Here is a 26,905-nt window from a genome sequence, read left to right on the forward strand (position 1 = left end):
TCAACACAAGCAATAATACTCACAAGCTGTTTATTGAAAATGCACATACTGGATACAAGAGGCCTCTCATTCCACTGATACAGGCCCCAATGCTAATTTATTGCTTAATTTCCATGGCACAAAAATAGAAATACAAATTTTTGCCATGCAAACCTACTACTGACAAGCTTTTACAAAACAGGACAAAGTAGGTGCTTCACTAATACAGAGGAACCACACTGTTTAGATGAACTGCAGGAAGCGAGACGATAAAAAAAACAAGAGTACAAAATAATGGTCATAAAAAAGGACAACTCCACACAGTGATAGATGGGCCAGAATGAGTCAAATAACAACCTGCAATCCCAGCCTTCACGTGCAAGTAGTGTTTGAAAAAACGAGAAAAAAAATCTTAACAGACTGCATTCCCAGAATGCTGTGCAAATAATCTCCATCACCTCCTTCATCTGTCACAAACACACCTCCTCTGTGAAAGCTGATATTCACAACTATCAAACACTTGATAAGTGTTTCACCTCGGCCACAAACCACCCATCTGACCCCTCAAACCATCCAACACTCACCATCCCATGTAAATCCCGTATCCCTTATCTCTTTGATAAGACTTTATTACGCAGTTGTTGTGCAGTTCCCTATCGGTTCAGTTCAGTGCCAGCAGGATGTGAGATGGCAGCTGAAAAGTGACCATGACAGATCAGATGATATGCTGAAGTGATGCTGGAGACTCCCAACATGTGGAAGAAACCTCATCATATGCCCTAAAGACACATGACACATGATTATGACACATCAGAAGTCACAGTGACACTGCAACTTCCTAAAAAGCAAAGTCATCTAATTATCATGTTTGAAGAGGTTCTTATAACTTGCAGCAATACTGGTCATGACTGGATGCTTTGAGGGACTGAAGTTGCATGTTGAACGTGTACACACTGGCAAACCATGAGTCTAGAGGTGAGAAAAACTGATAAGGACACATTAACATACAAAAAAATAATGCAATCTATTCATACTATAGTGTCAGATATGATCTACCACGTACCACTGTGATCTAACATTGACAAACTGTTTGTCCGTTTGGCATATATTCGCTTTCATTGCAGCAACCGTTAGTCAAATGTACACAACAGGAGTGAACATAGTATTAGAGCGGATGTACATATGTGTCATTTACATATGAATCAGGAAGAGTTCGTGACAATTCAGCTGGAGTTGCTTTTGTCAGTCTGATCAAATGATCCAAGTGTCATTACAAAAAAACAAAAAACAAAAGAGCACCAGCTTGATACAGGAGTCCTCGGATTTGTAACCAAAAGGCGCAGGGGTGAAAAACCTTATTTGATAATTCACTGTGCCGTTAAAGTCTTAAATCAAGAAAAACACTGAAATATTTATGCCTACATACAGTATAGTATAGATATGTACAAGTATACATACACAGAACCCAAATCACACCCTCAAATAGCATAAAGACCCCCATGAATCATGGAGAGGAGGAGTGTGATGTGGGTCTTTGAAATATGATGACCATCTGTGTGGTCTGAGGAAGAGTTCGGTGTGTGATGTCCACATACACGTACTGATGCGATCACTCAGTTCTTTGTGGATTCTCAGTATGAGAAAACTCAGTCAATGTGAAAAAGAAAGTCAAAAGTCTGGGTATCAAACACAGGCGAGGGAGAGAACTTCTTTCTTCCAGTAAGTGACCGTTTTAGATGACAGTGGTTTCATCTTCTTCTGAGGCGGAGTGAGGAGGAACGACAGTGGAAGTTGATGGACTACCGTCAAGATGGGCCGTTGGTTGGATCCGACTGGAACTGGGAGCTTTAGATGGATTTGGATGAATCCTGTTTACTGATGAGGACCTCCAGAAGCCGCAGTTTTGCTTTAATTCGCTTGTACTCCTTGTATTCGTCCATCATAGGCGTGCGATCTTCCTTCTGAACATTCCTGTGGGGGGAAAAACATTTTGGTTGAGAGCGAAGCTGACATGATGCTTTTGTCCAACATCAAACGTTTAGTGTGTAACTCTTTAATTCTAGTGCATTTTTAAAAACTGGTGGAGTTCATCTAGTTTCATTTAATGCTGTAAGCATTGTGTTTTAAAGGTTTCACAATGGATTAATGTCACTGTAAAACAATGAACTGAACAGAAACAGGTCAAGTGTATTAAGTGTTTACAGTAGCAGCTGTAACATTTGTCTTGTGCACTGTCAGAGGAGGCTCTTATCATGGCAGTGTCTGATTACTCTGACTTGTGCAACATATCATCAAGACACTTACATCATTTCTTTTTGACTGAAGACAGAAAGACATGAACATCTTGGATGACATGGGGGTGAGTAAATTAAGGTTTTTGAGGAAAACATTCCAGGATTTTTCTCCATATAGTGGACTTCACTGGGGTTCAACGGGTTGAAGGTCCAAATGTCAGTTTCAGTGCAGCTTCAAAGAGCTCTACATGATCCCAGATGAAGAATAAGAGTCTGATCTAGAGAAACAATCAGTCATTTTCTAAAAAAATAATACAATTATATACTTTTTAACCACAAATCCTCATCTTGCACTGCTCTGCGTTGTGCCACGCATGACGTAATCATGTTGGAAAAGTCACAACGACCTTGTTTACTTTTTTTGTAAAGGGCGTTTGACTTAGTCTTTGCATGTTCACTTTGTAAACACTTGCTCGGTTCTTCTGCCTACGTCACATGTGACCTTTCCAACGTGATTACGTAATGCATGGCTCATCACAGAGCAGTGCAAGACGTGCATTTGTGCTTAAAAAGTATCTAATTTTTTTATTTTTTTAGAAAATGGTTGATTGTTTCTCTAGATAAGACTCTTATTCCTCGTCTGGGATCATGTAGAGCTCTTTGAAGCTGCACTGAAACTGACATTTGGACCTTCAACCCGTTGAACACCAGTGAAGTCCACTATATGGAGAAAAATCCTGGAATGTTTTCATCATTTCTTTTCAGCTGAAGAAAGAAAGACATGAACATCTGGGATGACATGGGAGTGAGTAAATTATCAGGAAATCTGAATTCTGAAGTGAACTAATCCTTTAACAACAAAAAGTTAAAACTCCTTTCTGTTTTGCAATGACACTGTGGTTAGTTTCGGGACAAGCAATATAAGCAAAATATCCAAATCACACTTATCGTGAAATACACCATTTATCCTGTTTAACACACTGATTTTGTCATCATTTGCTATAGCCAGCTAAGAAAACCATCAGATTGAAGACTGATCCTCACAAAACCATATTTTTTGCAAGTTTTTTTTTTTTTAAAGTAAATTTAAGTATCTTTCAAAAAAGGACATTTGGAGACTCCAAAATGATACCAAATTACCAAATTATACAAGGAAATTTTATTGCACATCAAATTTGGCTAAGAAATTACTTCCAAAACATAATATAAGTTGTTATTGTGTAAAGCATCAAACAGACATTACAAAAAATAGATTCAGAAAGAAATATTTTATTTGATTCAACATAGAATTTATTACACATACTCTTTTGGACCGTGAGGGTGAAGTAAATGATGACTGCATTTTCATTTTTGGGTTAATTATACCTTTAATGTTTTCTTTTTTTTCTATGGAAATATGACATTTATTTTTTTATTGAAATTATACTCTAAATAAGAAACTAAAACTGCCAGTAAATCTCTCAATGATTAAGTCATTAAGTTAGCCTATTCATTCATTCAATTTGACAAACAGTTCTGCTTTGTCTTTATATTTTTGTTGGCATTTAAATTGAGAAAAACAGACAATATTGTGTCTAAAATAACACAATATTAACTTCTGATTTATTTAACTGTTGTATAAAATCAGCATCACATTTGCACTTGTACAATTCGGGACAGAAAAACAGCACTCGTGTGATATAGCTTAACTATATCATATCATGTAAATTAGAGCTTAGATCGGGCCCAACAAATCAAGCCCGACTCTACCCGAGCCCGAGCACGTTGTGTCCAAGCCCGGCCCGGCCCGACACGTCCACTGTAATTATGAGCCCAAGCTCGATTTAAACCCGACCATTTTTAATATGTGGGCCGTTATAACCAGGGGCGGCGCCAGATTTTTTTTTTTTTTAACGCAGGTGCTGCTGTGCTAGATCATTTAGGCTACAGGGGGGAGCTGCGCAGTTATAGAAATTATAGAAATACTATTAATAAATGAGCAAAAATTGGCCACTCAATATTAAATATTAAATTATTTTAATCATAATTAGTTTTAATTTTATTAAATTGAACAAGCTCAACATTCAGCATTCAATCAAATATTCTTAAAGATTAATTATTATTAATAATGATACTTCAACATATTGTTATTTCAACATAATATGTGTGTGAGCAACAAGCAAGATGTGCATTTGTAAATTCGGTGACAGCGTGTGTTACCAGTTTCAAAAGGTGTGTGACCGCGGCGCGCCGGCGCCTCCATGTCATTATTACATTGTCTGCTATATTGCTTTTTATGTATTAAATCCAGGTAATTGGATGATGAAAAATGTATTAAAATTAAGATACAATTTATACTAGACGAAATTCACTTTAAAGAAAATCTTTCTTCAAAACAAAACTTAAACTTGAAACTAAATGTGCTTATTTAATGGCTAAAACACATAGGCTACTACAGACTCTCTTTTTGTACAAATTGCAGCACATTCATTTAATTCTGGATTTTGCACATTTAAGTTGAAAAGCATTTGTTTGTGCATAGTAAACATATCTGTAACATTTATCAAGTTCATAATTGTGCGTGCATTTATTAATTATTATCTTAATGAATAATACGAAAAGGAAGAAGCATGTAAACTGCGTTGTTTGTTTATTAAAACTAGTTTAAAATGTTTCCATACCTCCGATTTTCCTCCAGACTTGCTCAAAGTTAATTCTTCTGTTTTAATTTTTTTCTTTGCTTCTTCAAGCTCCATTTTGTACTTAAGCCTCGTTTACACTGTTCGTATGGCTCCGACAAGGTTTTGTTCCGTCCTCTGAGCGGTGTCAACTCACACCAGAAGCATTTCAGAAGCAAAGCGGCTGGATTCGCGAGACCACTAGATTTGTCAAATTAGTTAAATTTTTCATGTTTTTAATGGCTAAATGGTTATATTTTGTCCGGTTTGATTGTGTTTATTGCTATGCCATACTTTATTTTGCTGTAGCCATACAGATGAAGTTAACACACTTAAAATTCCAGTTATGGACAACAAAGAAATTTCAAGTTTTTCAACTTCGAATCTCTTGTCTTCAGTTTCTGTCATTGTAGTGATGTGAAATATCAGCAGGAGTTTACAGGATTATTTTGACTTTATTTTGTATTTGAGCTGCGCGTCAAAAATAGGCAAGGCGCCTATCTTTAGCAAAACGCACCGCGGCGCGGCTGGTGTAAACACGAGCATTGACTAGAGTAGCCGCGAATCAGCTCCGGTAGCCGCGTCGCAGCCGTAACGTGCTGCACACGCATGCAGTGTAAACGAGGCTTTAAGCTACTGAATAGTACAGCACGCACAGCAGGTGTGATGCGTCACGCGTGCGAGACTGCGAGTGCGAGTGGACGAGACGCTGCGCATGACACGTGACGTGCTTTATCAAGGGCCCGGCCCGACCCGGCCCGAGTCCGGGCAGAGAATCTAAGCTCTAATGTAAATATGACACTTTATTTATGTAAATATGAGATTTTTGCCCCATATCTTTCATCGCACAGTGAGTTTTTGCCCTGCATCATATTTGTATGAAAGGTCAGATTTTTGTATGAAATCTTTGTATGAAATGTAAGATGACTTGCATTATTTTTCACCATAATTAATCGAATTAACGCCCTTATATATATACATATATAAAGCAGGCTGGACAATAATGTGCCTTGGAAGAAGTACTTCATGTTCCCTGCTTGAAAACACCATATATTTCTACTGGTTTACCCAGGTCTAGGTGAGTTTGATCTTGAGATCATGTCTGTATGTTCACCCCTTCTGTATTTACATGAAATGAACGTCGGAGGCCTACCTGCCATTCTGTTGGTAGAATTCATCTTCAAACTCTTTGATGGTCCTCCTCAGTTTCTTCTTCTCTGCTCTGGCCTTCCATAGCTGTTCCAGGAGCTCGGGCCTGTGGGATACAGGTGGTGTTAAGTTGCTGGATTCCCAAATATGGAGCTGTAATTCTCCTGATACTATAGCAACAGGAAACCGTGTACTCAAAACACTCCTGAGCAGGAAACAACCTTTGAACGGCGCATGACAAGCGCACAGCTCCGAGGTTAACTCGGGACGGTAAAAGTTAGTAACAAGGTGACATGGATCTCAGAGGCACCTAATACAGTACGCTAGACTTAGATCTGGCTGCCTGTGCAGTTGTTTTCATACCAGATTACGGCTTGATCCAGCTCGAGGCTTTGAGGCCACTGACTCCTGCAGATTTCCAGGCACCTGCCAATCTCTATTAATAGAACTCATATGACGAGAACGTGAGCCGATTGCTGCTCCTACCTGATAAGTTGAGGGACTACGTGCGTAGATGCGCATACACATAAATCAAGGTGTATAAATCAAGTTCTCATTAATGTAGGTTACACTTTAAACCAGAGTCCTGCTGGGAAATTCCAGACTGAGTCAATTCAGATGAAACAGCACTTGCATTTTACCTCCATACTGTTCCAGGAGCGTTTAGTGAGAAAGTAAATCTCAATTTCGATTTTCTGGTCTACACTCACATTGAGGAGGCGTTGGAACTGGACAAACGCAGATCGAGATTGAGCTTCCCAGAGTTGAGGACGTTCTCCTGAGTGGGCTGCTGGGAGCTGGGCTGGGCTACCGGGTCCATGATGATTTCCGAGCTCTCGCTCTGCATCTCTATACTTTCCTGCTGGCCCCTGCCCTCCTCCTCCTCTTCTTCTTCGATCTCACCACAGAAGTGGGCAGTTTCACCCTCAATAATGGGCTGCAACATCTGATTACGCCGTTTGCTGGAGGGAGAAGTCTGTGTGAGAGAGAAGAATCTGGTTATTCTGCCTTCCTTTCTCAAACACGCATGAATGTCATATAATCCGAAAACAACACTAGTTCCCGTTTCAGGTTAACAAAGCTTTAATTTCACTATCCTATCAGATTTCAGCCACTTTCAAAATAATATATAGAATATACAGAATTTATAGGAACTCCAGACTTGCAAAAACACTAATTATACATTATTTATAACACCAAAGTCCTAAAAGGCTAATGTAGGTGTGGTGAAAAAGAGGAACAGAGTGTCTTACTATGATGGGTGTGATGCTGACACGGGTGAGCATCTGCTTGACCAGACGATATCTGTCATACAAGGGCTTTACAATCAAGCGCTCCTCTCGGGTCACCTGCAGGAAGACTTTTGTCAGGGCATTGTGTAAATGAGGACAATTTTTCTGCTTGTGTGTGTGTAGGACACCTACTGGGCGCCCATGAAGTCCCTCATAGTAGAGAAGGTTCTTCTGCAGTACAGTTTTCTCACTAGCAAGATGCTCCTTGGTCATTTTCTGTGAGAGCAACAAATCAGCTTCTTAAATTAGATGTTAAGACTTTTAATATCTGAACAGATTTTAAAACCACTAGGCATCATATACTTGCCACCTTTGTAAATGATTACAGAAAAAAACTGGGCGTTATACACTAAATGACTTGCACACTACCAGACTCCTTGTTAAAAACAAATCACAGACATGAGTTGAGCGCATTAATGTTTTTTTTTTTTTTTCAATGGGGACCTATAATGCGCCTTTTACAAGATGTAATATAAGTCTCTGGTGTCCCCAGATTGTGTCTGTGAAGTTTCAGTTCAAAATCCCCCACAGATCATTTATTATAGCTTGTCAAATTTGCCCCTATTTGGGTGTGAGCAAAAACACGCCGTTTTGTGTGTCCCTTTAAATGCAAATGAGCTGCTGCTCCCCGCCCCCTTTCCAGAAGAGGGCGGAGCTTTAACAGCTCAACAACAACAAAGCTGGAGAATCTCACGCAGCCAAAATGAGGAAAGTGTTCAGCCTTACATTGTTCAAACCGGAGTCGACACTGATGGAGAGACTCAGGAAGAAGTTACAACTTTTAGACGTTTCTGAATGGTTAGTGGATAAATTGATGTAGTTGCTGTGGAGTTGATTCAACTCATCCACTAGCATGTGCCGTCATGTTCATCTTTTGTGTTGAATTGACCCTCGTTTGTGAAGCAGTCCGGCGTAAAATGGCGGCATGTCAACAACAATCTACTACAACAACTCTTCCTCTTCTCTAAATTCTGTGCAAAAGTCATGTAGTGTATTCCAGCCAATAAATGTTACAAATATACCTTCTTGAGAACTTTTGATGTTATACGAGTTTGAGATAGATCAAAACTGCTAATTAAAGTTGTAGAAGCTGGAACTCACTCTGACGTCCTCCGGCCAGCCGTCCTCGACTCTTTTGGTTTGGATGCAGTGCTGAATGAGCTCCAGAGTCTCTTCTCGGGTGGGCCGGTGTCCCCGTGCCTCACTCTCCACAGGGCCCTCATGAGCAGACTGATCCAGCGTGGATCCAAAGCTCTTGGGCAGAGTATTACTGCGTGGACGGGTCTGTGGAGTCAGCTCACTTTCAGCCTTGTGTTTGGCATCTGGGTAAGAGAGACAGAGAGAAAGACAGATTTAGGAGGCCAGAAGGTTTGCTGGTCGCTGCGGACATTTAGGGTGGAGCTGGCCACTCCAACCGTCAATGATCAACCTCACTCTGCATCACCAAAATCTCCACTAGTAGTGCACTGACGACCTCACAGAGTACAATATCAGAGGGCCATTTTTCATTTTCAGTATCCTCAAAAGGAGCAGAGGAAGCACAGGGAGCTCGGTGACTGAGAACAGCCTGTGAGCCCTTGAACCTCAGAACCTATCAAACGATAACGCTCATAAACACACTTTAGATGATTAAAGAAGCTGAGACACGTGGCTGAGAGCGTCCCGTAGGGGGAATGCGTCTGCGAGACCGCGGTCAGAGAGACAGTCAGAGAGAGAGGAAGAGCACAGAGTGTCAAACTCAAGTGTTGAAGTCTACTTACTGCTGCTTATATGTACTTACAGAAGTGGGGAGCCTGTCTAGAGGCATTGAGGGGGCGTGACAGTGTAAAATGGGGTGGGTTCGGGACGGAGGAAGAGGACGAGTGGCATCTGTATGACTGAAGCACGGCCTGGTGCCTCAGGGAACCTTTTGGGAAGAGGTGCTGTCGTCCTGCCGATGCGGGCCATCCGAGTGGATTTAGTTAAAGAGAAAGAGAGACTTTATACGACAGTGCACCTCTGATGGGGGGCATCAAATGGAAATGGATGATGGGAAGTGTGGGAGGCGAAACACAGTGAGCGGAGGGGTCTCTGGTAGAGTATGAGGGTGGTCTCATGAGAGAGCCCCAGAGCCTCTACAGACATGCAGTGTAACTCCACACTTCTCCACTCTGCCCTACAGAGGCCGGACCGAGACTGCCCAATAACGGTATGACACTGACAATCACAAACTCCACAGCAAAATCACTCCCCCTGCTCACAAAGCCACTCTTACCTTTGAGCTGCTTGCGGATTTTGGTAAGGTCAGTCATCCACTTCAGCACCTTTGGATCAGCTGCCTTATCAGCATGAGATGGCTGCAAACGACAAATGGCAATATCAGTTTAATCGAAAATCTCTGAAATTATTCATGCATGACAATGCATCTACACTAGATTTTGCCATTGGTGTGAGACTTGTCAGAGCAAAACTTGGATGTTTTGTGAAGTCTGTTCAGGGTGTTGATAGGTGGTTATGATGCTGAAGTGTTTAAGGAAGTGCTTGTAGGTTAGTTATGTAATAGTTGTGAATGTGTTGCTGTTTGGATTCTAGGGTGTTCTGGGAGGTTATCTAAGGTGTTGCTTGTGTATGACTAGGGGACCTATTTCAATGATCTAAGCGCATGGCGAAGGTGCACTTAGGGCGTGTCCGAATCCTCTTTTGCTAGGTTGAAGGTGGAAAAAAATGGTTGGCGTGCCAGGTGCATCGTCCAAAAGGGTTGTACCTATCTCTTAATGAGTCATGGGTGTGTTTTGGGCATAACATGCAATAAACCATTCCCATTCCTTTTAAAAGTCAGCTTTGATTGCACCATGGCGGATTGCTATTCACATGGCAGAATTTGCAAGCGGAAAGACTGAATGGCTAACATAAAAAAATTACTGCGCCACTGACTTTAGACCAGGTTTTTGTTGGTCAATGGCAAAGTCGTTTTCAGTTGCCTCAAAATAGCAACACGCCAACAATGCACATGAACACACCTCGTTTTCAGACCAGCACACCCATGGGCGAACAGATGAGCATGAGAGCATTTGCTGTGGTACTGGATGTGAAAATGACAACTGTGTCAGGCTGAAACTAGCAAAAAACACTTGTGTCGGGTGTATGATGGGGCCCTAGGTCTTTCTTACCTTGTAGTTTCTCTCTTTTTCAAATTGTTCCTCAAAGTGCTTAATTTTCTTCTTGAGGTTCTGGAGTTTCTTGGTGAGCTGTTGGGAGACGGTGTCCCCCTTCAGACTGTCTTTGGAAGAGAGAGAGGCACGACGAGGCCTGTGAGACATGACACAAGCGTTAGTCTGATAATCAGTGTATCGGAGTATTCATGAGTGATTGTGGTGACTCTGCTCACCTCCCACAGGACAGAGCTTTGGTGGAGGAGGTGCCATCGTGGTCCTGCTGCAAGAACCGTTGACTGTGGCCAAAGTCCAGGAACCGCCGGGCTAGTAGCGGCTGAGCATCCTCTTCTAGAGGCAGGGGCAACATGCGGCCCGCCAACGGGGACAGTTGGGCCTCCCCTGACTCGGTCTCCTCTTGCCATGGCATGAACACTGGCACAGGGTCTGCCAAAGACATGGACGCATAGGCTGTCATGCAACCAACGTCATCACAATGGTTGTTTTTAATCGCATACATTTCAACACAGAGTTAGAAGTTCCAGGTTGCTTTGATATTTATATTAACCTGAGGTCTAAATGGGTGAGTTGCTATAATACATAGTGAGTGAGCACGACAACACATGGAAACCAAGATGTGAAATTCAAACTACCTCAGACCATTTCATGGAAATGGACGAGCACAGTGTTATTTGGCAGACGACTATTCTAGGTGATAGTGCACAGTTTAATGTCATCCACTCTGGCAAACATTCACACACACACATTTAGGAGCCAAAATATTTAAACAGCTTCATTGCTGCTACATCAGCAATGACAGCAGCTATTGTTTATCGTGCTTAATGCAAGGAAACATGCTCCGAGTAGAAGTCACATTGCCCTGAGAGGGCAGAGAATGTACTGGACTGGGGCCTACTAAGGAAACATAGCTGATCAAATTTGCACTGCCTAGATGTCTGACATGGTGGTTGATTAGGAGAAAGCTGATGCATTTGCTGATGGCAGATGGTAAATTGTGGGAGTCAGCAGGTACAACTGGGTGCTTGTGAGGAGCTGAAGGGTTACTCAGAGTCTTGTGGGCAAACTGAAACTGAAGGCATTTTCACACCAATGCATTTTTAGCGCAGACCACAGTCTTTGTCTGCGTGAACTTGGTAGGTGTGAAAGATAGAGTGTTAGAAGATGGGGATCTGGGGTATGGTGAATTCATGTGGAGGGATGTTCACAACAAGAACAATACCTATAAAGATGATGATTAAGGTCCACACCAATGGATGATAATGTAATGTACTATTATATGCACGCTCTGCAGTTATGTCATCCGCTGCTTTAAATGCTCAAGCTCTTCTTGATTGTGATTGGCTGTAAAAAATGTTCTGAAAGTGATTCCAATGATATCATTCATCTGTGTCTTTATCGTTAGGGCTGTAGTGTGGACCTCCCTTTTCTCACAGAATTAGAACAATTATTAAAACTCTATATGCAACTTGTGCTGGCAAAATGAGTCAGAATGCACACAGGTTAATTTCGAGCTGAAGGCAAAACAATTGAATAATGTCAATTTGGTCGAAATTGAGGTTCACGTAAAAATTAGTTAATTAAGCCCCTCATCTAGTGATCCCAATGCTCCATTACCAATTAAACATCTAAAAGTATCTTTATTTGTACATTTTCTGAGGAGTACCTTTCCTTTGACCATGAAAAATTTAATTTTTCTCTGCTTGCTTCTTGACGACTGCAGCTTCCTTTCAGCACAAGTTTTGTATCATTTTAAAGCACAGCATTCCAATTTTGTGAATATGCAATGCAAATTCTCGATGGCATGAGTCTGAGCCAATGCTGATGTAAACAAAACAATCTTACTGGAACCTTCAGAAAACTTTAAAGGTGCCCTAGAATCAAAAATTGAATTTACCTCAGCATAGTTGAATAACAAGAGTTCAGTACATGGAAATGACATACAGTGAGTCTCAAACTCCATTGCTTCCTCCTTCTTATGTAAATCTCATTTGTTTAAACGACCTCCGAAAAACAGGCGAATCTCAACATAACACAGACTGTTATGTAACAGTTGGGATCATTAATATGTATGCCCCCAATATTTGCATATGCCAGCTCATGTTCAAGGCATTAGACAAGGCAGTATTAACGTCTGGATCTGTGCACAGCTGAATCATCAGACTAGGTAAGCAAGCAAAGACATTAGCGAAAAATGGCAGATGAAGCAATAATAACTGACATGATCCATGATATCATGATATTTTTAGTGATATTTGTAAATTTGGCTTTCTAAATGTTTCGTTAGCATGTTGCTAATGTACTGTTAAATGTGGTTAAAGTTACCATCGTTTATTACTATATTCATGAAGACAAGAGCCGTCGCTATTTTCATTATTAAACACTTGCAGTCTGTATAATTCATAAACACAACTTCATTCTTTATAAATCTCTCCAACAGTGTGTAATGTTAGCTTTAGCCACGGAGCACTATCAAACTCATTCAGAATCAAATGGAAACATCCAAATAAATACTATACTCTCATGATCCGAAGTATGCATGACGAACAGATCCATTTGAGGGTCATATTAGCTGTGTGAACTTTGTTTATGCACTGTTTTATAGTCGAGAGCTTGGGAGGGCGGGGAGCGCAAGATTTAAAATGGCCGGCAGCCTGAATCGGTGCGTAGTTAATGATGCCCCAGTTGAAAAAATTAATTAAAAAAATCTATGGAGTATTTTGAGCTTCACAGACACATTCAGGGGACACCTTAGACTTATATTACATCTTGTGAAAGAACGTTCTAGGGCACCTTTAACTCGCTTTTTCTCAAAATTGACTTTGCCGACTCTACCGACTTCAAACAGGTGTAGCTAAAGTAATTTTTTGTCAGATTCCAAAAAATCATACATCATTTTGAAGGTTTTTTTAAATGGAGAATGTGATAACAATAACTCATTTTTGAAAACGTTGCGATTCATTTTGCAAGCACGGGTCACATATAGCTTATCGTCCTTGGTGTGAAAGGGTCTAGACATTTGTATGAAAGCAATACAGCCTAATTTTGCTGAAGTAAACTGCTATAATTACAGCAGATTCAAATGGGGCCTGTGAGAAGTGCATCTACAAGTGTTTGTACACAAGTTTTGGTAGTAAAATTGAGAAGCCAAAAACACTTAATTTTAGCACCTGACTGGTATTGGAACTCGGTGGTTGATGCTCAAAGTGTAATGTGGTTTGCAGTGTGAGAAGATAGCTGTGGGGTAAAGTGGAGGGGGGTGGAGTCAAACTCGGGTTCGAAACGTGTGAAAACAGCCTGAGAGAAGCAGCGGACGATGGATGAGCAGGGGGGAGGGCTGTGGAGATGCTACTTACCGCTCCCTTCTCTCTGCAGGTGCATACATGTGAAGTCAATGGGTGGGAAATTGATGGGGCATGATGCTGACCAGGGCATGGGCGGAAAGAGAAAGATAGCACAGAAGAGTGCGATGAGCTATGAGCCTCACACACACACACACACACACTGTGGATCTATGGCTGAAATACTATCATATCTAGCATTCATTCAATCAATCCACATAAACCATATTTATGATTCATGTACATCTACACATACATGAGAAAACAGAAGAGTGCATGATGGTAGTTTATGAATAATGATGTCTTTCCCTATTTATAGCTCTGTGATCTATTAAATCTTGAGTTTCAGAGTCAAGGGAACCGTCAACATTCAGACACTGCATACATACACAAGCACATCCTATCAGTCTTATATATGAGCTAAATAAGCTATATGAATTAAAGCACAACATTTTCAGGATCGCTCCTGTTTGTTTTTTAATTATTTTGTATAAGGACCGTATTTTTGCAAAGGAATATTTTGCAGCTTTTTTCCCCCCACAGGAAACATTAGCAGTGCGACTTGTAATCTTTTATAGAGACTTAACAGAAAGAGTTACCTTCTTGTTCGCTGTCCGAGAAAATGCTTCTGGTCAAAGACTGAGGGCCGCTGGCTGGCTCCGTGGATTCAGTATTAGCGTTCAGGTCACAGTCGTCGGGCTCCTGCGAGTCATTGGAAGGGTTTGTTTAGATGCTTCAAGTCTCAAGTGTAGAAAAACAGAGAGAAGCCTAGTGGTCTCCAAATATACTTACACAGGTGATAACATCAGCCTGGTCCATCTGCTCGTAGTCTGGATAGTTCTCCAGTCTGTGTGAAGATGGAAACAAATGACTATGAACTCCTGAGTGAGGTGATGACAACTGTGTGATCTGTTCCCTTCATGCTTTTCAATTATTCCATGCAAGCTCTTAAAATGTCTTGCTAGGAAAAAAAAAAAAAAAAAAAACTAGTCATATTTAGTCTATTAATAAGGGCGTAAAACGAGCAAAGATAATTCAAACTATGGCCAGCTTAAAATGTATCCAAACTTTACTAGTCACACCCACACATATAATACAGGCTAATAGACTGTGGAATCTAGGACACTCGCTTATCAAATGCAAGACGTAACAGGCTTACAAAAGTTTTACAAGAACACAATTTGAAGTTTACAAGCTATTTATAGCTAGGCATATCTATAATTATTTTCTATTAAAAAAACAGAACATGTTTTCTTGTAAAAAGTTATTCTTGGAAGCTTTTAAATATCTGTCTTTTCATTAGAAAAATAGTTTCTGCATGGCAGCTGTAATCTAGAAATACACTCAACGTGAGTACGAAAGCAATGCCTTTCACGTGTGCGGTCTTCATTGTACATACTCGATATGCATTCTTGCGTGCTTGCGTTCAAGGGGGCAAAATGTCTGTGCCATTCAAATGCCCATGCCACTAAAAATATTATTCAGGCAGCTAGCTTTAAACATGTCAGATTGAGTAATGTGTGCTGTTGTAATTACTAAACTGTTAGTTCACCATGATAGTCCTAAACCTGAAAGAGAAAACTGACTCCAGAAGAGGAGTTCATGGTACGCTCGCTAAAATAGCCCTGCAATGCATACGTTTTTGAACGTGATATTGAATATAGCAAGAGCATTTGCGTTCATGTACTTGTAAAGTATGCTTCAGGGCTCAAGGTGTGGCCACAATAATAAAATTTCAGGAAATGGGGAAATCTTTTGTCCTTACTTAAAAAATTCTGATTGCATGAATCCTATTGAAATAACTGGATTTTGAAAATTCGTAGAGCGACAGTAATTGTGACTGCACTTTAAAATGACCCTATTGTGCTTTTTTGAATATTACCTTTCATGCAATGTGTAATGTAGCTGTCTGTGAATGTAAACAATCTGCAAAGTTGTGAAGCTGAAAATGCACGTTAAATAAAGTTATTGTCTCTCAAAAGAAAGAATCAACTCTGAACAGCCTAAACAAGTCATTAGGAATTTGAATCTCACAAAGTAACACATTTGCTTAATACTCAGCTAAGTTCTTCATTGGCTGCCCATGAACAACGTCTACTTTGACCTGCCCTCAAACTCTGTAACTGGTTCGTGTTGTATACATGTCGAGAAGAGACTGTTTTCTGTTTCCCTCCCAAAGGATGAGGATGTGAAGAGTCAGTGGTTAAAATTACCACAGTGATACAACATAGAACAACATTTTCATAATTGCTTCTTAAATCTCTGTGAGGTATAAATGGGATTTACAAAACGCCATTAAAAAGGTAGGACAATAGCCACTTTATTTGGACCAACTTGCTCCTCAGAATCACAGCCTGGAAGTATGATTAATTATTGGTGTATATATTTATTTTCTACTGGGTGTTTAAAATGCATAGTTTTGTTTTATATTGTGCTAGGTCTCGCATTGTCACCGTCTTTCTAAAATACTTCTGGCTCACTATTACCTAAAATTGTGTTCATTAATGCAGATTATCTGTCATTCTTACTACTTTGAGTAATGATAAAGGATGGAGCAAGATTTGTTTTACAAACTTTAATGTTACATCAGTCATTCACGTTAGTCCTTGGCTAACGTTAGCACTATTTATTGATAGTTAATGATACATTTCCCACATGTGCACCGCAATAAATTCAAAATATACACATCGGTTTGTTGATGAACATACCCTTGTTAAAGCTGATGTAGAGGAATTACAGTTGCAACATCTTATATTACATGTCAAACTGAGTAGTGCATCACTGAGAAACGTCCTGCTCAAGTTGTTCTTGTGATGGAGGTTCGGGTTAAATAATTAGTTCTTTCAATGTTTCAGCATTGGACTCGCGCTCGGATTGATATGGTAAAATGCGTGTGTAAAATCACTGAATCAGTTATGGTAATGGCCGTTTGTTTCCGCATGCGGTGTAAGCGGTAGACCAATCAGCCATCTGGCCAATCAGAGCAGAGCAGGCTCAGGGGTTAGGAGAGACTGAATCATCGGACGAGTCGTTTGAGAATCATTGAAAAATGTGGTGATGTGCAATGTATATTATGAGAAAATTAAAGTGTTTTTAGACCTTTGATGCATGTAAACCTGTTATAGGAGACCTGCAAAACAAAATTTAGATAAAATAGTATAATAGGGGCACTTTAACACCTCCAATCTAACCTTTCTGTGTGATTCTCAGTGTCTATGAGAGTCTCTGTGTCAAGGTCCATTCCAGAACTTTCTTCCATGACAGGGCTGCTGAGCTGAGAACCTTGAGATTCCTGCGGGGAAAAGGAGGGTGATTACCACTCACTGTACCACCAACAAGTTCAGAAGTGAAAAAGATGATACGTCTTGGCATTATGCTGGAGATAATCGCACAATGCCAAATGTTCTCGAAGCCATTTCAACACTTAAACATATCTAGGCTTTGTGCGTGTTTACTGATGATTGCATCTGAAGGTCGGCAGCTGATAAGACTGAGGAATGGGGCGGCTCTCTGCGGGAGGGTGTGTTTGCGTTGACCAGGTGGTGCTGTCATTCCTCGGGGTTGGCTATTAAAAGAAGGTGACCCAGTTCATACGTCCCTAACCTGTGGCCAGGCCACAAGAACTTTAGGCACTTGTGGAAGCCTCCAACAGAGACTGTTAATCAGAGTCGTCATTAAGCCAGGATCCCAGACACATTCGTCATTTTATTACACCTCACAGCTAAAGAGAGTCACAAACCTTTATCATCAGCTCTGGTGAGGCTTCTTCTGAACCTTCCTCATCTTGTTACTTAATTAGCTACTTGAGTAAAGTGCTTTATCTAAAATGTTTCATTCACTCTGGCACGGTGTTAAATGGGGGAAGATTGCTTGTGCCTGCTGAGAACAGTTGATGGTTTGTTTATCTGACAGGAAGGCCCTTGTTTCTCGCTCTCCTGAGGAGGAGAGCGAGAAACAAGGCCTTGCTGATAGCGGAGAGACTAATCTTGTGTATTTAAGGCCAGTTGTAGAATACAGAAATGGTTCACAACCTTTTTGACTCCAATGCATTGTCCAGGCCCCCAAACACTAGCTGTTTTCAAAGCCAATTTTAATCTATGGGCCTAGTTTCTGAAAATTATATTTAATTAGAATGAAAATACAATTAAAATCTCAGTAGGTTTTTAGAGCTGGATGGTCTTTAGGGATCAAACTCTTTTTAACCAATGAATTTACATGACTCTTCCAGTTGTTCGTGATTTAACGGATAAGGACTAAGCATACAGACTTTTAACAATTTCTATCCGATAAAAAATTTCAGTGTAACGCCCATGGCTTTTTAAGATATTATTTGAAGAGCTCAGATGCAAAAGCCACTAAACACCACCATAATGATATTGAGCGAATGCTCTCCGCATATAGTATACGTTCATCAAATACTTTCGCTTCAAATCCACTAAATCCCAGCCTCAGCTCATTCAGAAATACTGGATCGTTGGCAGAAACTGCTAAACGCCACTTCCCTTTGTCAGCAAAAGCCTCTTAGTCCACAAAACCAATCAGAAGACGTGAATCGAATCATATGATTTCAAGATGAATGACATTGTGTGTATGAGCCGGCTTTCAATTGTCAAGCTGCAAGTTATCTTCATGTTTTGTCCATCGTTACAAGTGGCAATGACAGGTTTTCGCGAGTAGCAAGTAAACTTGCTGCTGTAAAACTGACATAAATGGACGTTGTCCAAAGAGGTGGACTTAGATGTTTTTGCAAAAAAAGCACACATGGACTTTTGCAACAAAAGACAGTCAAATTTGTTAAATACCAATGAATTGACTAAAGTGACTAATAATTTTTCATTGCCATTAAAGTGAAATTACTGAACCTAAAGATAGGAGCCTGTTAAAATTTAATAGAAAACATGTCAGACAGACTTTTGCATCTGACCTCTTCATTTATTTACCCGACTTTTTCATATCTAGAAATCACACATTTAATTTAAGGCTATCACATTATATATATTCAGGTTTTCCAAGACTTCTTGGAAATGCTTGTTTTGTTTTATTTTAAGTCATCTAAAACCCCTTTGCACGTTCGCTGAACTACTGGTCTGTGGCTATTTCCTCTGGCTTTCTTAGTTGTGTTGTATAAAATAAAGAAAAATCCACTCTCTTATTGCTTACCTCGCTTTTCTCTGATGGCAGGCTCTCCTCTGTAACCTCCGGGAGAGTCTCAGTCTCTGCCTCAGATTCAGACTGCACATCTTCATGGTCCTCAGGCCCTGGTGTCTTCTGAGTAGGGCTGTTTCTGTGGAAGAAAAAGATTCACATCAACAATCTCCAAGCCAAACATTTATATTCAAACTTCTCTCCAAATACCTGGTAAATTCAGCTAGAAACAAACAAATCGGTCGGTGTCGGTATGTGTTGTGTTTATTGTCAAACTCACCCTTGAATGGGTTGGGAGTCCAACACCTGACTCTCATAGCTGCCGAGCTCCTTGTCAATTGAAGTCTGTAGGTCCAACAAATGCTGTTCCACTGCAGCACGGATGGTCCTCTGGATTATACTGCAAATAAACACATTCAAGACACAACTATTCAAAATGGCTTCCCACTGAGGCCGGAACACGCAGTACCCATATTAATCATTGTTTGACCTATTTAACAAGGTCATCCAAGAAGTTTTCACTGCAAGCTCATCTTTCTAACAAATAGCCCTCCGTCCTGAGCACCACAGATTCTTGTGTCTGAAAATAGACACGTTTTGAGCTTACTAAGACTTTCAGTATTATAACAGCCAAGTCTCTAATGTCTAATGTGTCCTGTATTGAGGCACTGGCTATGTTGAATTCACATGTTCTGTGTGGAACAACAGACCCCCAAGCATGCCGACCTAACTAACCTCCACGTGATCATCTAGGTGATCACGCAGCCTCTGCATGCTCCATATTTCCAACAGTAAATCATTAGAGGAAGGCGTTGTTTGTGCTCTGCACCGAAGTGCTGTGGCAGTCTCTGTTTAGATCTGCTCGCTAATGCTTCAGAATTTCAGGACCAGATGCACTAGCTTTGCCTGAAGATGTTCGGTTACAGACACTTTAATGCATTTTCTGCTCCGAGGCCATTTGGAAATTGGATAATATTCTTCCTGCTGCCACAAGTTGCTGTTAGTACTCAAGGCTTCAGTTGAAAAGCCATTCGCCAGTAGGAAACTATAAGCAATTGCATGTAATTTATTCATCGTTCTTACTGTGATGGTGGGTTTCGTTTTATTTTGGACACAATTAGTGGAATGTCAGCAATGGATAATTTGGCAGAATTCCACTTTCAATTCTATTTTTCAGAATGCCAAAGTCACAAAGCAAATCGGTCTCTTTGACGGCAAGACAAAGCATCCCTTAGTTATCTGCTTTGAAGACCATAATCACATTGGTTCAGCTTCATTTGGCCTTCTGTCCACCTAAAAGGTCTGTTTCTTGCACATGTGTCCCTTTGAGTTGACAAATCTGATTTAGACCAGAGGATAATTGCATACAGACCAAATTAATCCCAGCTAAATTAACTTCAAATAGACAATGAATATGGACCTATTGGTCAAAGAAAGGCTTTGTATGCTGTTTATGTCAAGGTTTCATAATAGCGCATATATTATATATATAATATATGCGCTATAATAAAAATATGCGATATAATAAAAATTATTTATATATATATATATAAGTAAATAATAATTTTTTTTTTTTAAGAAAAAAAGTAGTAGACACTTACTCAGCAGATCCTGGAAGAATGCTGATGGAAGAAATGTGTGAACTGGAAAGAGAAGAAAAGGAAGCAAACATTAGGAAAATATAAACTGTATGATCAGGCTCTTTATCCAATAACGTGCCATCAGGGAAAAGAAGTATCATTTAGCGTACATTTTCTAAGTCACGTACACTGCAAAAAAAAAAAAAAAAAAAATTTTTTCTTCATTTCCTGCAAAGGTCACAGGAAACATCAGGAGGGTCAGGAAGTGGGCATCTGAGAGGAATTGTGGGCAGGGTGACTTAGCAGACCCATAAACAAACTCAGACACGCAAGGAACGCTTGCTTGCATAACACTAGTTGACCGCTGCTTGTTAGCACCCGTGTCTGGTTCTGGGGTAGGAACAAATAACGCCCTGATGGATATAACAGGTGGTTTGCCATAAGTTCTGTGCCATCAGCACACAAACAGAAAGAGGACAAGCGTGAGGTTCAGATCAGCTTTTGAAGTCCTCCGTATCATTTTGCGGCAGCTGTGCGGTGCTATGGTGTAATGTCTTGACCCCTTGAGCTCTTTAGGCTGCTAGGAAGGCTTGTGTTTAACCAATCATCCCATGAAAAAGGAAAAGCCAGACACCTGACATCAACTATAAACTAGAAGGTCACAACGTCAAATGATTTCCTGATTTCTAGGATCTGTTCACTTAGGTGTATTATAAATTTGTCAGTTGTCAGCAACAAAACTACTAGGTTAAATGAATTCATCCCAGATATCTTAATCTAGATCCATGACACATGGAAATGAAGTAAATAGCATGGCCATTGAAAGGAGGAAGTCATGTGAGGACGGAAACTGCTGCTGGGGCAACTAGACTAGAGAAGCACGTTTTGAAAAATGTCCTTGAGAGTGTTTTTTTTTCTAGTCAGCTCTGAAAAGTGCATATTGCCAGAGAGAACAAAACCAGCCTTGTTTAAGAGATATTCAGTATCTTGCCCACACAGAGCTCCAGAAGCAGTATGAGAGATCAGTTACAGTAATGCGTCCACATTACTGTGAAGCACTCTAATAAAGAACCTTCTGTAATGTCTTCCTATTCATTTCCTTTGCTGAAACACCTCACCTGAACTCTAATGTCGATGATTTAGAAACAAATCAAAACTATGGATTTATGATATGTAAAGTTTGGGCGATACTGAGAGATGGTGTTCAGTGCTTCCCACAGATTTAAAATATACTTGCGGTGGTAGCCGGGCGAAAAATCCTCCTATTACCCACGGCACAAAAATGGTCTACTACATGTGAGAAAACAAATAATGTGTGATTTTTAACAGTATTTTTATTTATTGAAATTAATTTTAATTACATAACACATTACATTTAAATACATACTAATATTATGCATTATTATGCATTGTAAATTATGCAAAATTACAGCATTTAAATGGTTCACCTTTTCCTATGTTCTCCTTGCTGTCATATAGTGTCTCTCTCAGTGAATGGGACACAGATTTTACTAGTAAAATTTATAAAATGAATAATGTGTGTGTCAAATAATGTTCTTAGTGTTTTCTTCCTGTGGGGGAGACTACAATAATTTACTATGAATTAAATGGAAATCAAATTAAATACAATTTATTGTGTAACCAAAATACCAATAATGCCTAAAAGAAAAAGAAAAAACTCAGCGTGTGACTTTTAATTATAAACAAGCCCGAAATACACAGGTACTCTTATTTTGAAATGTCTGTACTATTGCAGGCTGATCCTTCAGATTCTTACAATAATCTAAAACATTTTATATAAAGGCCATGAAGTAGACATTGTAATAATTCATCAACTTAAATTCATTAGCAATCCCTTGGCATAAACCCGCGCTTTTCATTGATTGAGAATCACTTTGAAGCAGTCTGAAGCGCTGTCGCGTGAGCTTGTAAAACGCAGAATTTGCAAAATGCAGCGGCCATTTGAATGTTAGTGGGAGTAAACAGTTCTGATGCACACATATGAGCAGGTACGAAACGACTAGTTAATCGATGGTTAGCGGATGGTTTCATTATCTTGTGCGGATATAAAAGTATAAGAGGATAAAAATAATAAATGCAAAAATGCGTCTCCGAATATACTTGGGCGGCCGTTATTATACGTGGGTAAAGTCTATGTGTGGGAAGCACTGGTGTTTATTTTATGGTAAATAACCAATATGATAAATAACCAATATGACCAAAACTGAAATTAATCATTGATAGTTTAAATGTCTTTTTTATACAACAAAATCAGGCATCAAAACATTAAAGGGGTCATGAATTGAGAAAGCAACTTTTCCTTGAGTTTTTGATATATAAGAGGTAATTGTACGATAAGAATATCCTGTAGGTTTCAGAAGCTTTTATTGACATCAGACCACCAGTGATTAAATGGTAAACTTTGTTTTTCTTAATAGGATGAAAATAATCTGTTATTCAAATTGTGATTAAATTATATAGAAAGTGGTCAAAGAATGCTCCCTTTACAATCGCTAGGGCTGTCAATCAAACAGCGTGAGTTTATCATTGACTTGCGCCAAAACTCCCGTTTTATTCAACAAATCTCTTACGTTTGCACTGTTAGTTATGATGAAAGCTTTTGTTATAGGGGTGTAACGATATATCGCAGTACGATATTTCGCGATGCAAAAATGTCACGATATGTATCGTAGAGTGATGCCGATACTTTTACGATATGACGGCAGTCTAATCTTATTAGTTGAGCTGCCAACGTGACCTACTCTGCAACATGGAGGTGGCAGTGAGGTTGTCACCGCATATTGAAGGTGTGTCTCAATCAGCTCTCTAGTTCAGTAAGTGTTTGGCACACACATCCAATCTTGCAAGCAGGTTTAAACATTTCTCACGTGAGAAAAGTGGCTTTCTTTCACCGCAGTGCCACAGCAACAGCTGTGCTCACAGAAAAGCAAAAGATGCTTGCTCACATATTGCGTCTTTTCCGCGTGCAAGTCAGTTAACGTAGCCACGCGGCAGGCGATCTCATAATGGGAGCAACGCGGTCGGGACGCACATGCAGTGCGTTTTCCAGGTGCATCGAGACAAAAAATTCTCAACTTTTCAGAATTCAGCAAGCACACTGCAGGCCGTGTGACAAGAACCAACCGATCGGCTATGGCCTTTCCGTAACAAAACATCAAAATCTCAGCCAAACAGCTGATCATAGCTGTATAAGGTGCTTTTTATGTGTTATCTTCATAAATATATCTAGTAGTAAAGGTAATGCAAGGGCTAGAAATCAATTTATCCTTTGCTATGCAACCATTAACTGCACTCGCTAAGAGGATCAGGAAGTTTCAACAATGAACGATGCCACGGGAGCGCAAGCGCTTTGGAAGGAAGGAGAAGCGGTGCGGCTGCGCCTTCCATGCGTTTTTAGATGCGATATGTGAACGGTCCCTTAGGATTCTTTAAATATTTAAATATTAAATATTTAAAAATTTAAATACAGAAGGTTTTTAATAAACCTTGAAATGTGATCTTGTATGTACAACAAGGAAAATTATTGAAATTTGTTAGTTTTTTTTTAATAAATCAAAATACTGTGATGTGTATCGTATCGTGAACTCCATATCGTGACCTGAGCATATCGTTACACCCCTATTTTGTTATTATGCATAAATTGAGTCGATCGCTGTTTTCATGCACTCAACAACATCGGCTACAATGTTCATCACTGCACATCTAAATACAATGCCATAGATCTAAATGTAATGCTTTCACAATTAGTTAACCTTGAGAGCTGTAATAGTAAAAGCGTGCTAAAAGTTTGAGAGAATAATACTTGGCTATTTCATAGGCAAAGGTGTCAGCCAATCACAGCAGTGGGCGTTTACACTGAAGTCTCACAGACATGCCTCTTAAAACAGAGCTTTCAAATAAGAAGGCTAACATCAGGGTAGGAAAAATGCCTTTTATTTCTAAATTATGACAATTTTTAATGTAAAAAGCATACTAACATAATAAGTGCACCCCATGAAACTTTATAAAACAACAGTTCATGACCCCTTTAAACATTCGGGAGAGATAAGGCTTAACCCTACATTGTCACCAATATATTAGTGTTTCAAAAATCAAAATCCGTGGTCTTGTTGTGAAATGCACATTTTGAAAAAAAATTGTTTTCATAAACTTTGTCCAGTGTCACTCTTTACACATTAACATGAGTTTCATTTCCATATAGTATCTGGATCTTCCAATGGGTTTCCAGTGTGACTGGACAGAGATCCGATTGCACTTAGTCACGCAAAAAGGAACTCGACACATTTCATGTCGTCTTTGGAAAAAGAAAGAAGAAGAAGAAAAAAAACACACACACCAGATCTGAAGTGTGAATAATAAAGGAGCCAAAAATAAAGAGCTAAAAGTAATATGCTGTTTCACTATGAGATCAGCTGAGGCTTTAAGACGATCACATACTCTGACTTGGCACTTTATTTTATCAGCAGCGTCAAACACACACACACACACGGAGCAGTCTTTCCCTCCCACACGCACACTTGAATGCAATTGTGTGTGAATAAAATGCTGCATCATGCAGTGATTCATCAGTTTTACGAGTCTCGTTTTCACCAAACAATCATATTTCAACTCAGCAGTGTTACATAAGTTATTATGTTATCTGAGTGTCACATGCAGCCTTGGTCGAAAAACCAATAAACAACAGTCCATGGGGAACAAATCAATCCCCTTCAAGAGATTCACCCTGAACGACAGCCTTTCCTACAACATCCACAGCTCTTTTTCCACTGAATCACTAGATTCATTACCTGTGGAGAAGGACTTGACAAGCCATGTCTTCGGTTTGGTTCTCGTCGAGGAGCCGTTTTGGTAGTTTACGTTGGGCGTATGGTTATCCTGATTGGGCACTTTGCGGTGCTAAAGTCTGGATGAGCAGGTCAAAGAGCAAACACAGGCTGCCGGCGCTCATTCTGCGGAGTCCTGTATGTGCTGTCTGCCTGTGTGTGGGACTCAGCACTCTGCTAAAAAGTGCTGCAGTGAAAGTGCTGGACTCTTGCTTAAATACATGGCCGTCTGACGCAGTCTTGTCGCTAGTGCTCTGGGCCAATCGCCTCTCCCCACACACACACACACACAGACACAGACAGAGCACTCCCTCCCCCCAACTCAAAGTCAAGCCCACACACTCAAACACCTGTTAGATTTTTATATAACCCTGTCACTGTCCAAACTTCAGACAGTCTTCACCGCTTACTGCACTGCCGTTTACAGTTAGGAGACTTACTGTCTGATGAAATTGCATGTAAACACATGAATACAAACATGGATGCCATCCTAAATACATGGCTCAGCCAAAAATTCTGTCATCATCATGTCATTCAAAACCTATTGGTTATTTTGTGCTGCTTACTAGCAACATTAGTTTTGTTCTGTTTGTCACACAAAACCATCATATGGCTTTAGAAGACTGTATATACACTTTCGTTCAAAAGTTTGGGATCTGTAAGATTTTTAATGATTTTAAAAGAAGTTTCGTCTGCTCACCAAGGCTACATTTATTCAATTAAAAATACAATAAAAACAGTTATATTGTGAAATATTATTACAGTTTAAAATAACTTTTCTATTTGAATATATGTTACAAAGTAATTTATTCCTGTGATGGCAAAGATGAATTTTCAGCATCATTACTCCAGTCTTTAGTGTCACATGATCCTTCAGAAATCATTCGAATATGCTGATTTGCTGCTCAAGAAACATTTATGATTATTACCAATGTTGAAAACAGTTGTATACCTTTTTTTCAGGATTATTTGATGAATAAAAAGTTCAAAAGAACAGCATTTATCTGAAATACAAAGGTTTTGTAACATTATTAACACTACTGTTCCAAAGTTTGGGGTCAGTAAGAATTTTTATTTTAATTTTTTTGAAAAGAAATTAAAGAAATTATTACTTTTATTCAGCAAGGATCCATTAAATCGATCTCAAGTGATAGTAAATACATTTATAATGTAACAAAAGATTATATTTTAAATAAACACTGTTCTTTTGAACTTTCTATTCATCAAATAATCCTGAAAAAAAAAAAAAATATTGTACACAAATATTTTGTACAGTTGTACACACTAAATGTTTCTTGAGCAGCAAATCATCATATTATAGGGCCCTATAATTTCTGCGATCACGGAATCGCAGAATTCATTCATAAAAACGGAATTTACTATATAATGTCAAGGAATTTGTTAAATTTTTGATGAATGAATTAAAAGCAGGTCAGCACACTTAAATTAAATCGCAATATAGACTAGTGACTGAATATTAAACCACAAAAAGAGTATTTAAACATGAATCCTGCATGCCTGTGTGACTCTGAAAT

General features: G+C 39.6%; 1 protein-coding gene across 4 annotated transcripts in view; it reads right to left on the minus strand.

Moving 5' to 3' along the window:
- fam13b (family with sequence similarity 13 member B) overlaps positions 1 to 26,905 on the minus strand; it is a 62,602-nt gene continuing 35,697 nt past the window's right edge. For 2 of the 4 annotated variants that reach the window (XM_067385120.1, XM_067385112.1), the window contains 17 exons: positions 20,548 to 20,589; positions 19,227 to 19,346; positions 18,962 to 19,085; positions 16,993 to 17,093; positions 14,594 to 14,648; positions 14,401 to 14,503; positions 13,817 to 13,882; positions 10,679 to 10,889; positions 10,461 to 10,599; positions 9,566 to 9,647; positions 9,092 to 9,241; positions 8,413 to 8,633; positions 7,444 to 7,527; positions 7,273 to 7,368; positions 6,730 to 6,995; positions 6,024 to 6,125; positions 1 to 1,950 (listed from right to left, as the gene is read on the minus strand). In XM_067385120.1, the coding sequence (XP_067241221.1) occupies positions 1,827 to 1,950; positions 6,024 to 6,125; positions 6,730 to 6,995; positions 7,273 to 7,368; positions 7,444 to 7,527; positions 8,413 to 8,633; positions 9,092 to 9,241; positions 9,566 to 9,647; positions 10,461 to 10,599; positions 10,679 to 10,889; positions 13,817 to 13,882; positions 14,401 to 14,503; positions 14,594 to 14,648; positions 16,993 to 17,093; positions 18,962 to 19,085; positions 19,227 to 19,346; positions 20,548 to 20,589 (2,086 nt within the window). In that variant the 3' untranslated portion in view covers positions 1 to 1,826. The remainder of the gene's footprint in view (positions 1,951 to 6,023; positions 6,126 to 6,729; positions 6,996 to 7,272; positions 7,369 to 7,443; positions 7,528 to 8,412; positions 8,634 to 9,091; positions 9,242 to 9,565; positions 9,648 to 10,460; positions 10,600 to 10,678; positions 10,890 to 13,816; positions 13,883 to 14,400; positions 14,504 to 14,593; positions 14,649 to 16,992; positions 17,094 to 18,961; positions 19,086 to 19,226; positions 19,347 to 20,547; positions 20,590 to 26,905) is intronic. The other 2 variants (XM_067385128.1, XM_067385136.1) reach the window with 2 other exon arrangements.

The sequence above is a fragment of the Chanodichthys erythropterus genome, chromosome 1, assembly GCF_024489055.1.
Source record: "Chanodichthys erythropterus isolate Z2021 chromosome 1, ASM2448905v1, whole genome shotgun sequence".
In the NCBI taxonomy this organism is placed as follows: Eukaryota; Metazoa; Chordata; class Actinopteri; order Cypriniformes; family Xenocyprididae; genus Chanodichthys; species Chanodichthys erythropterus.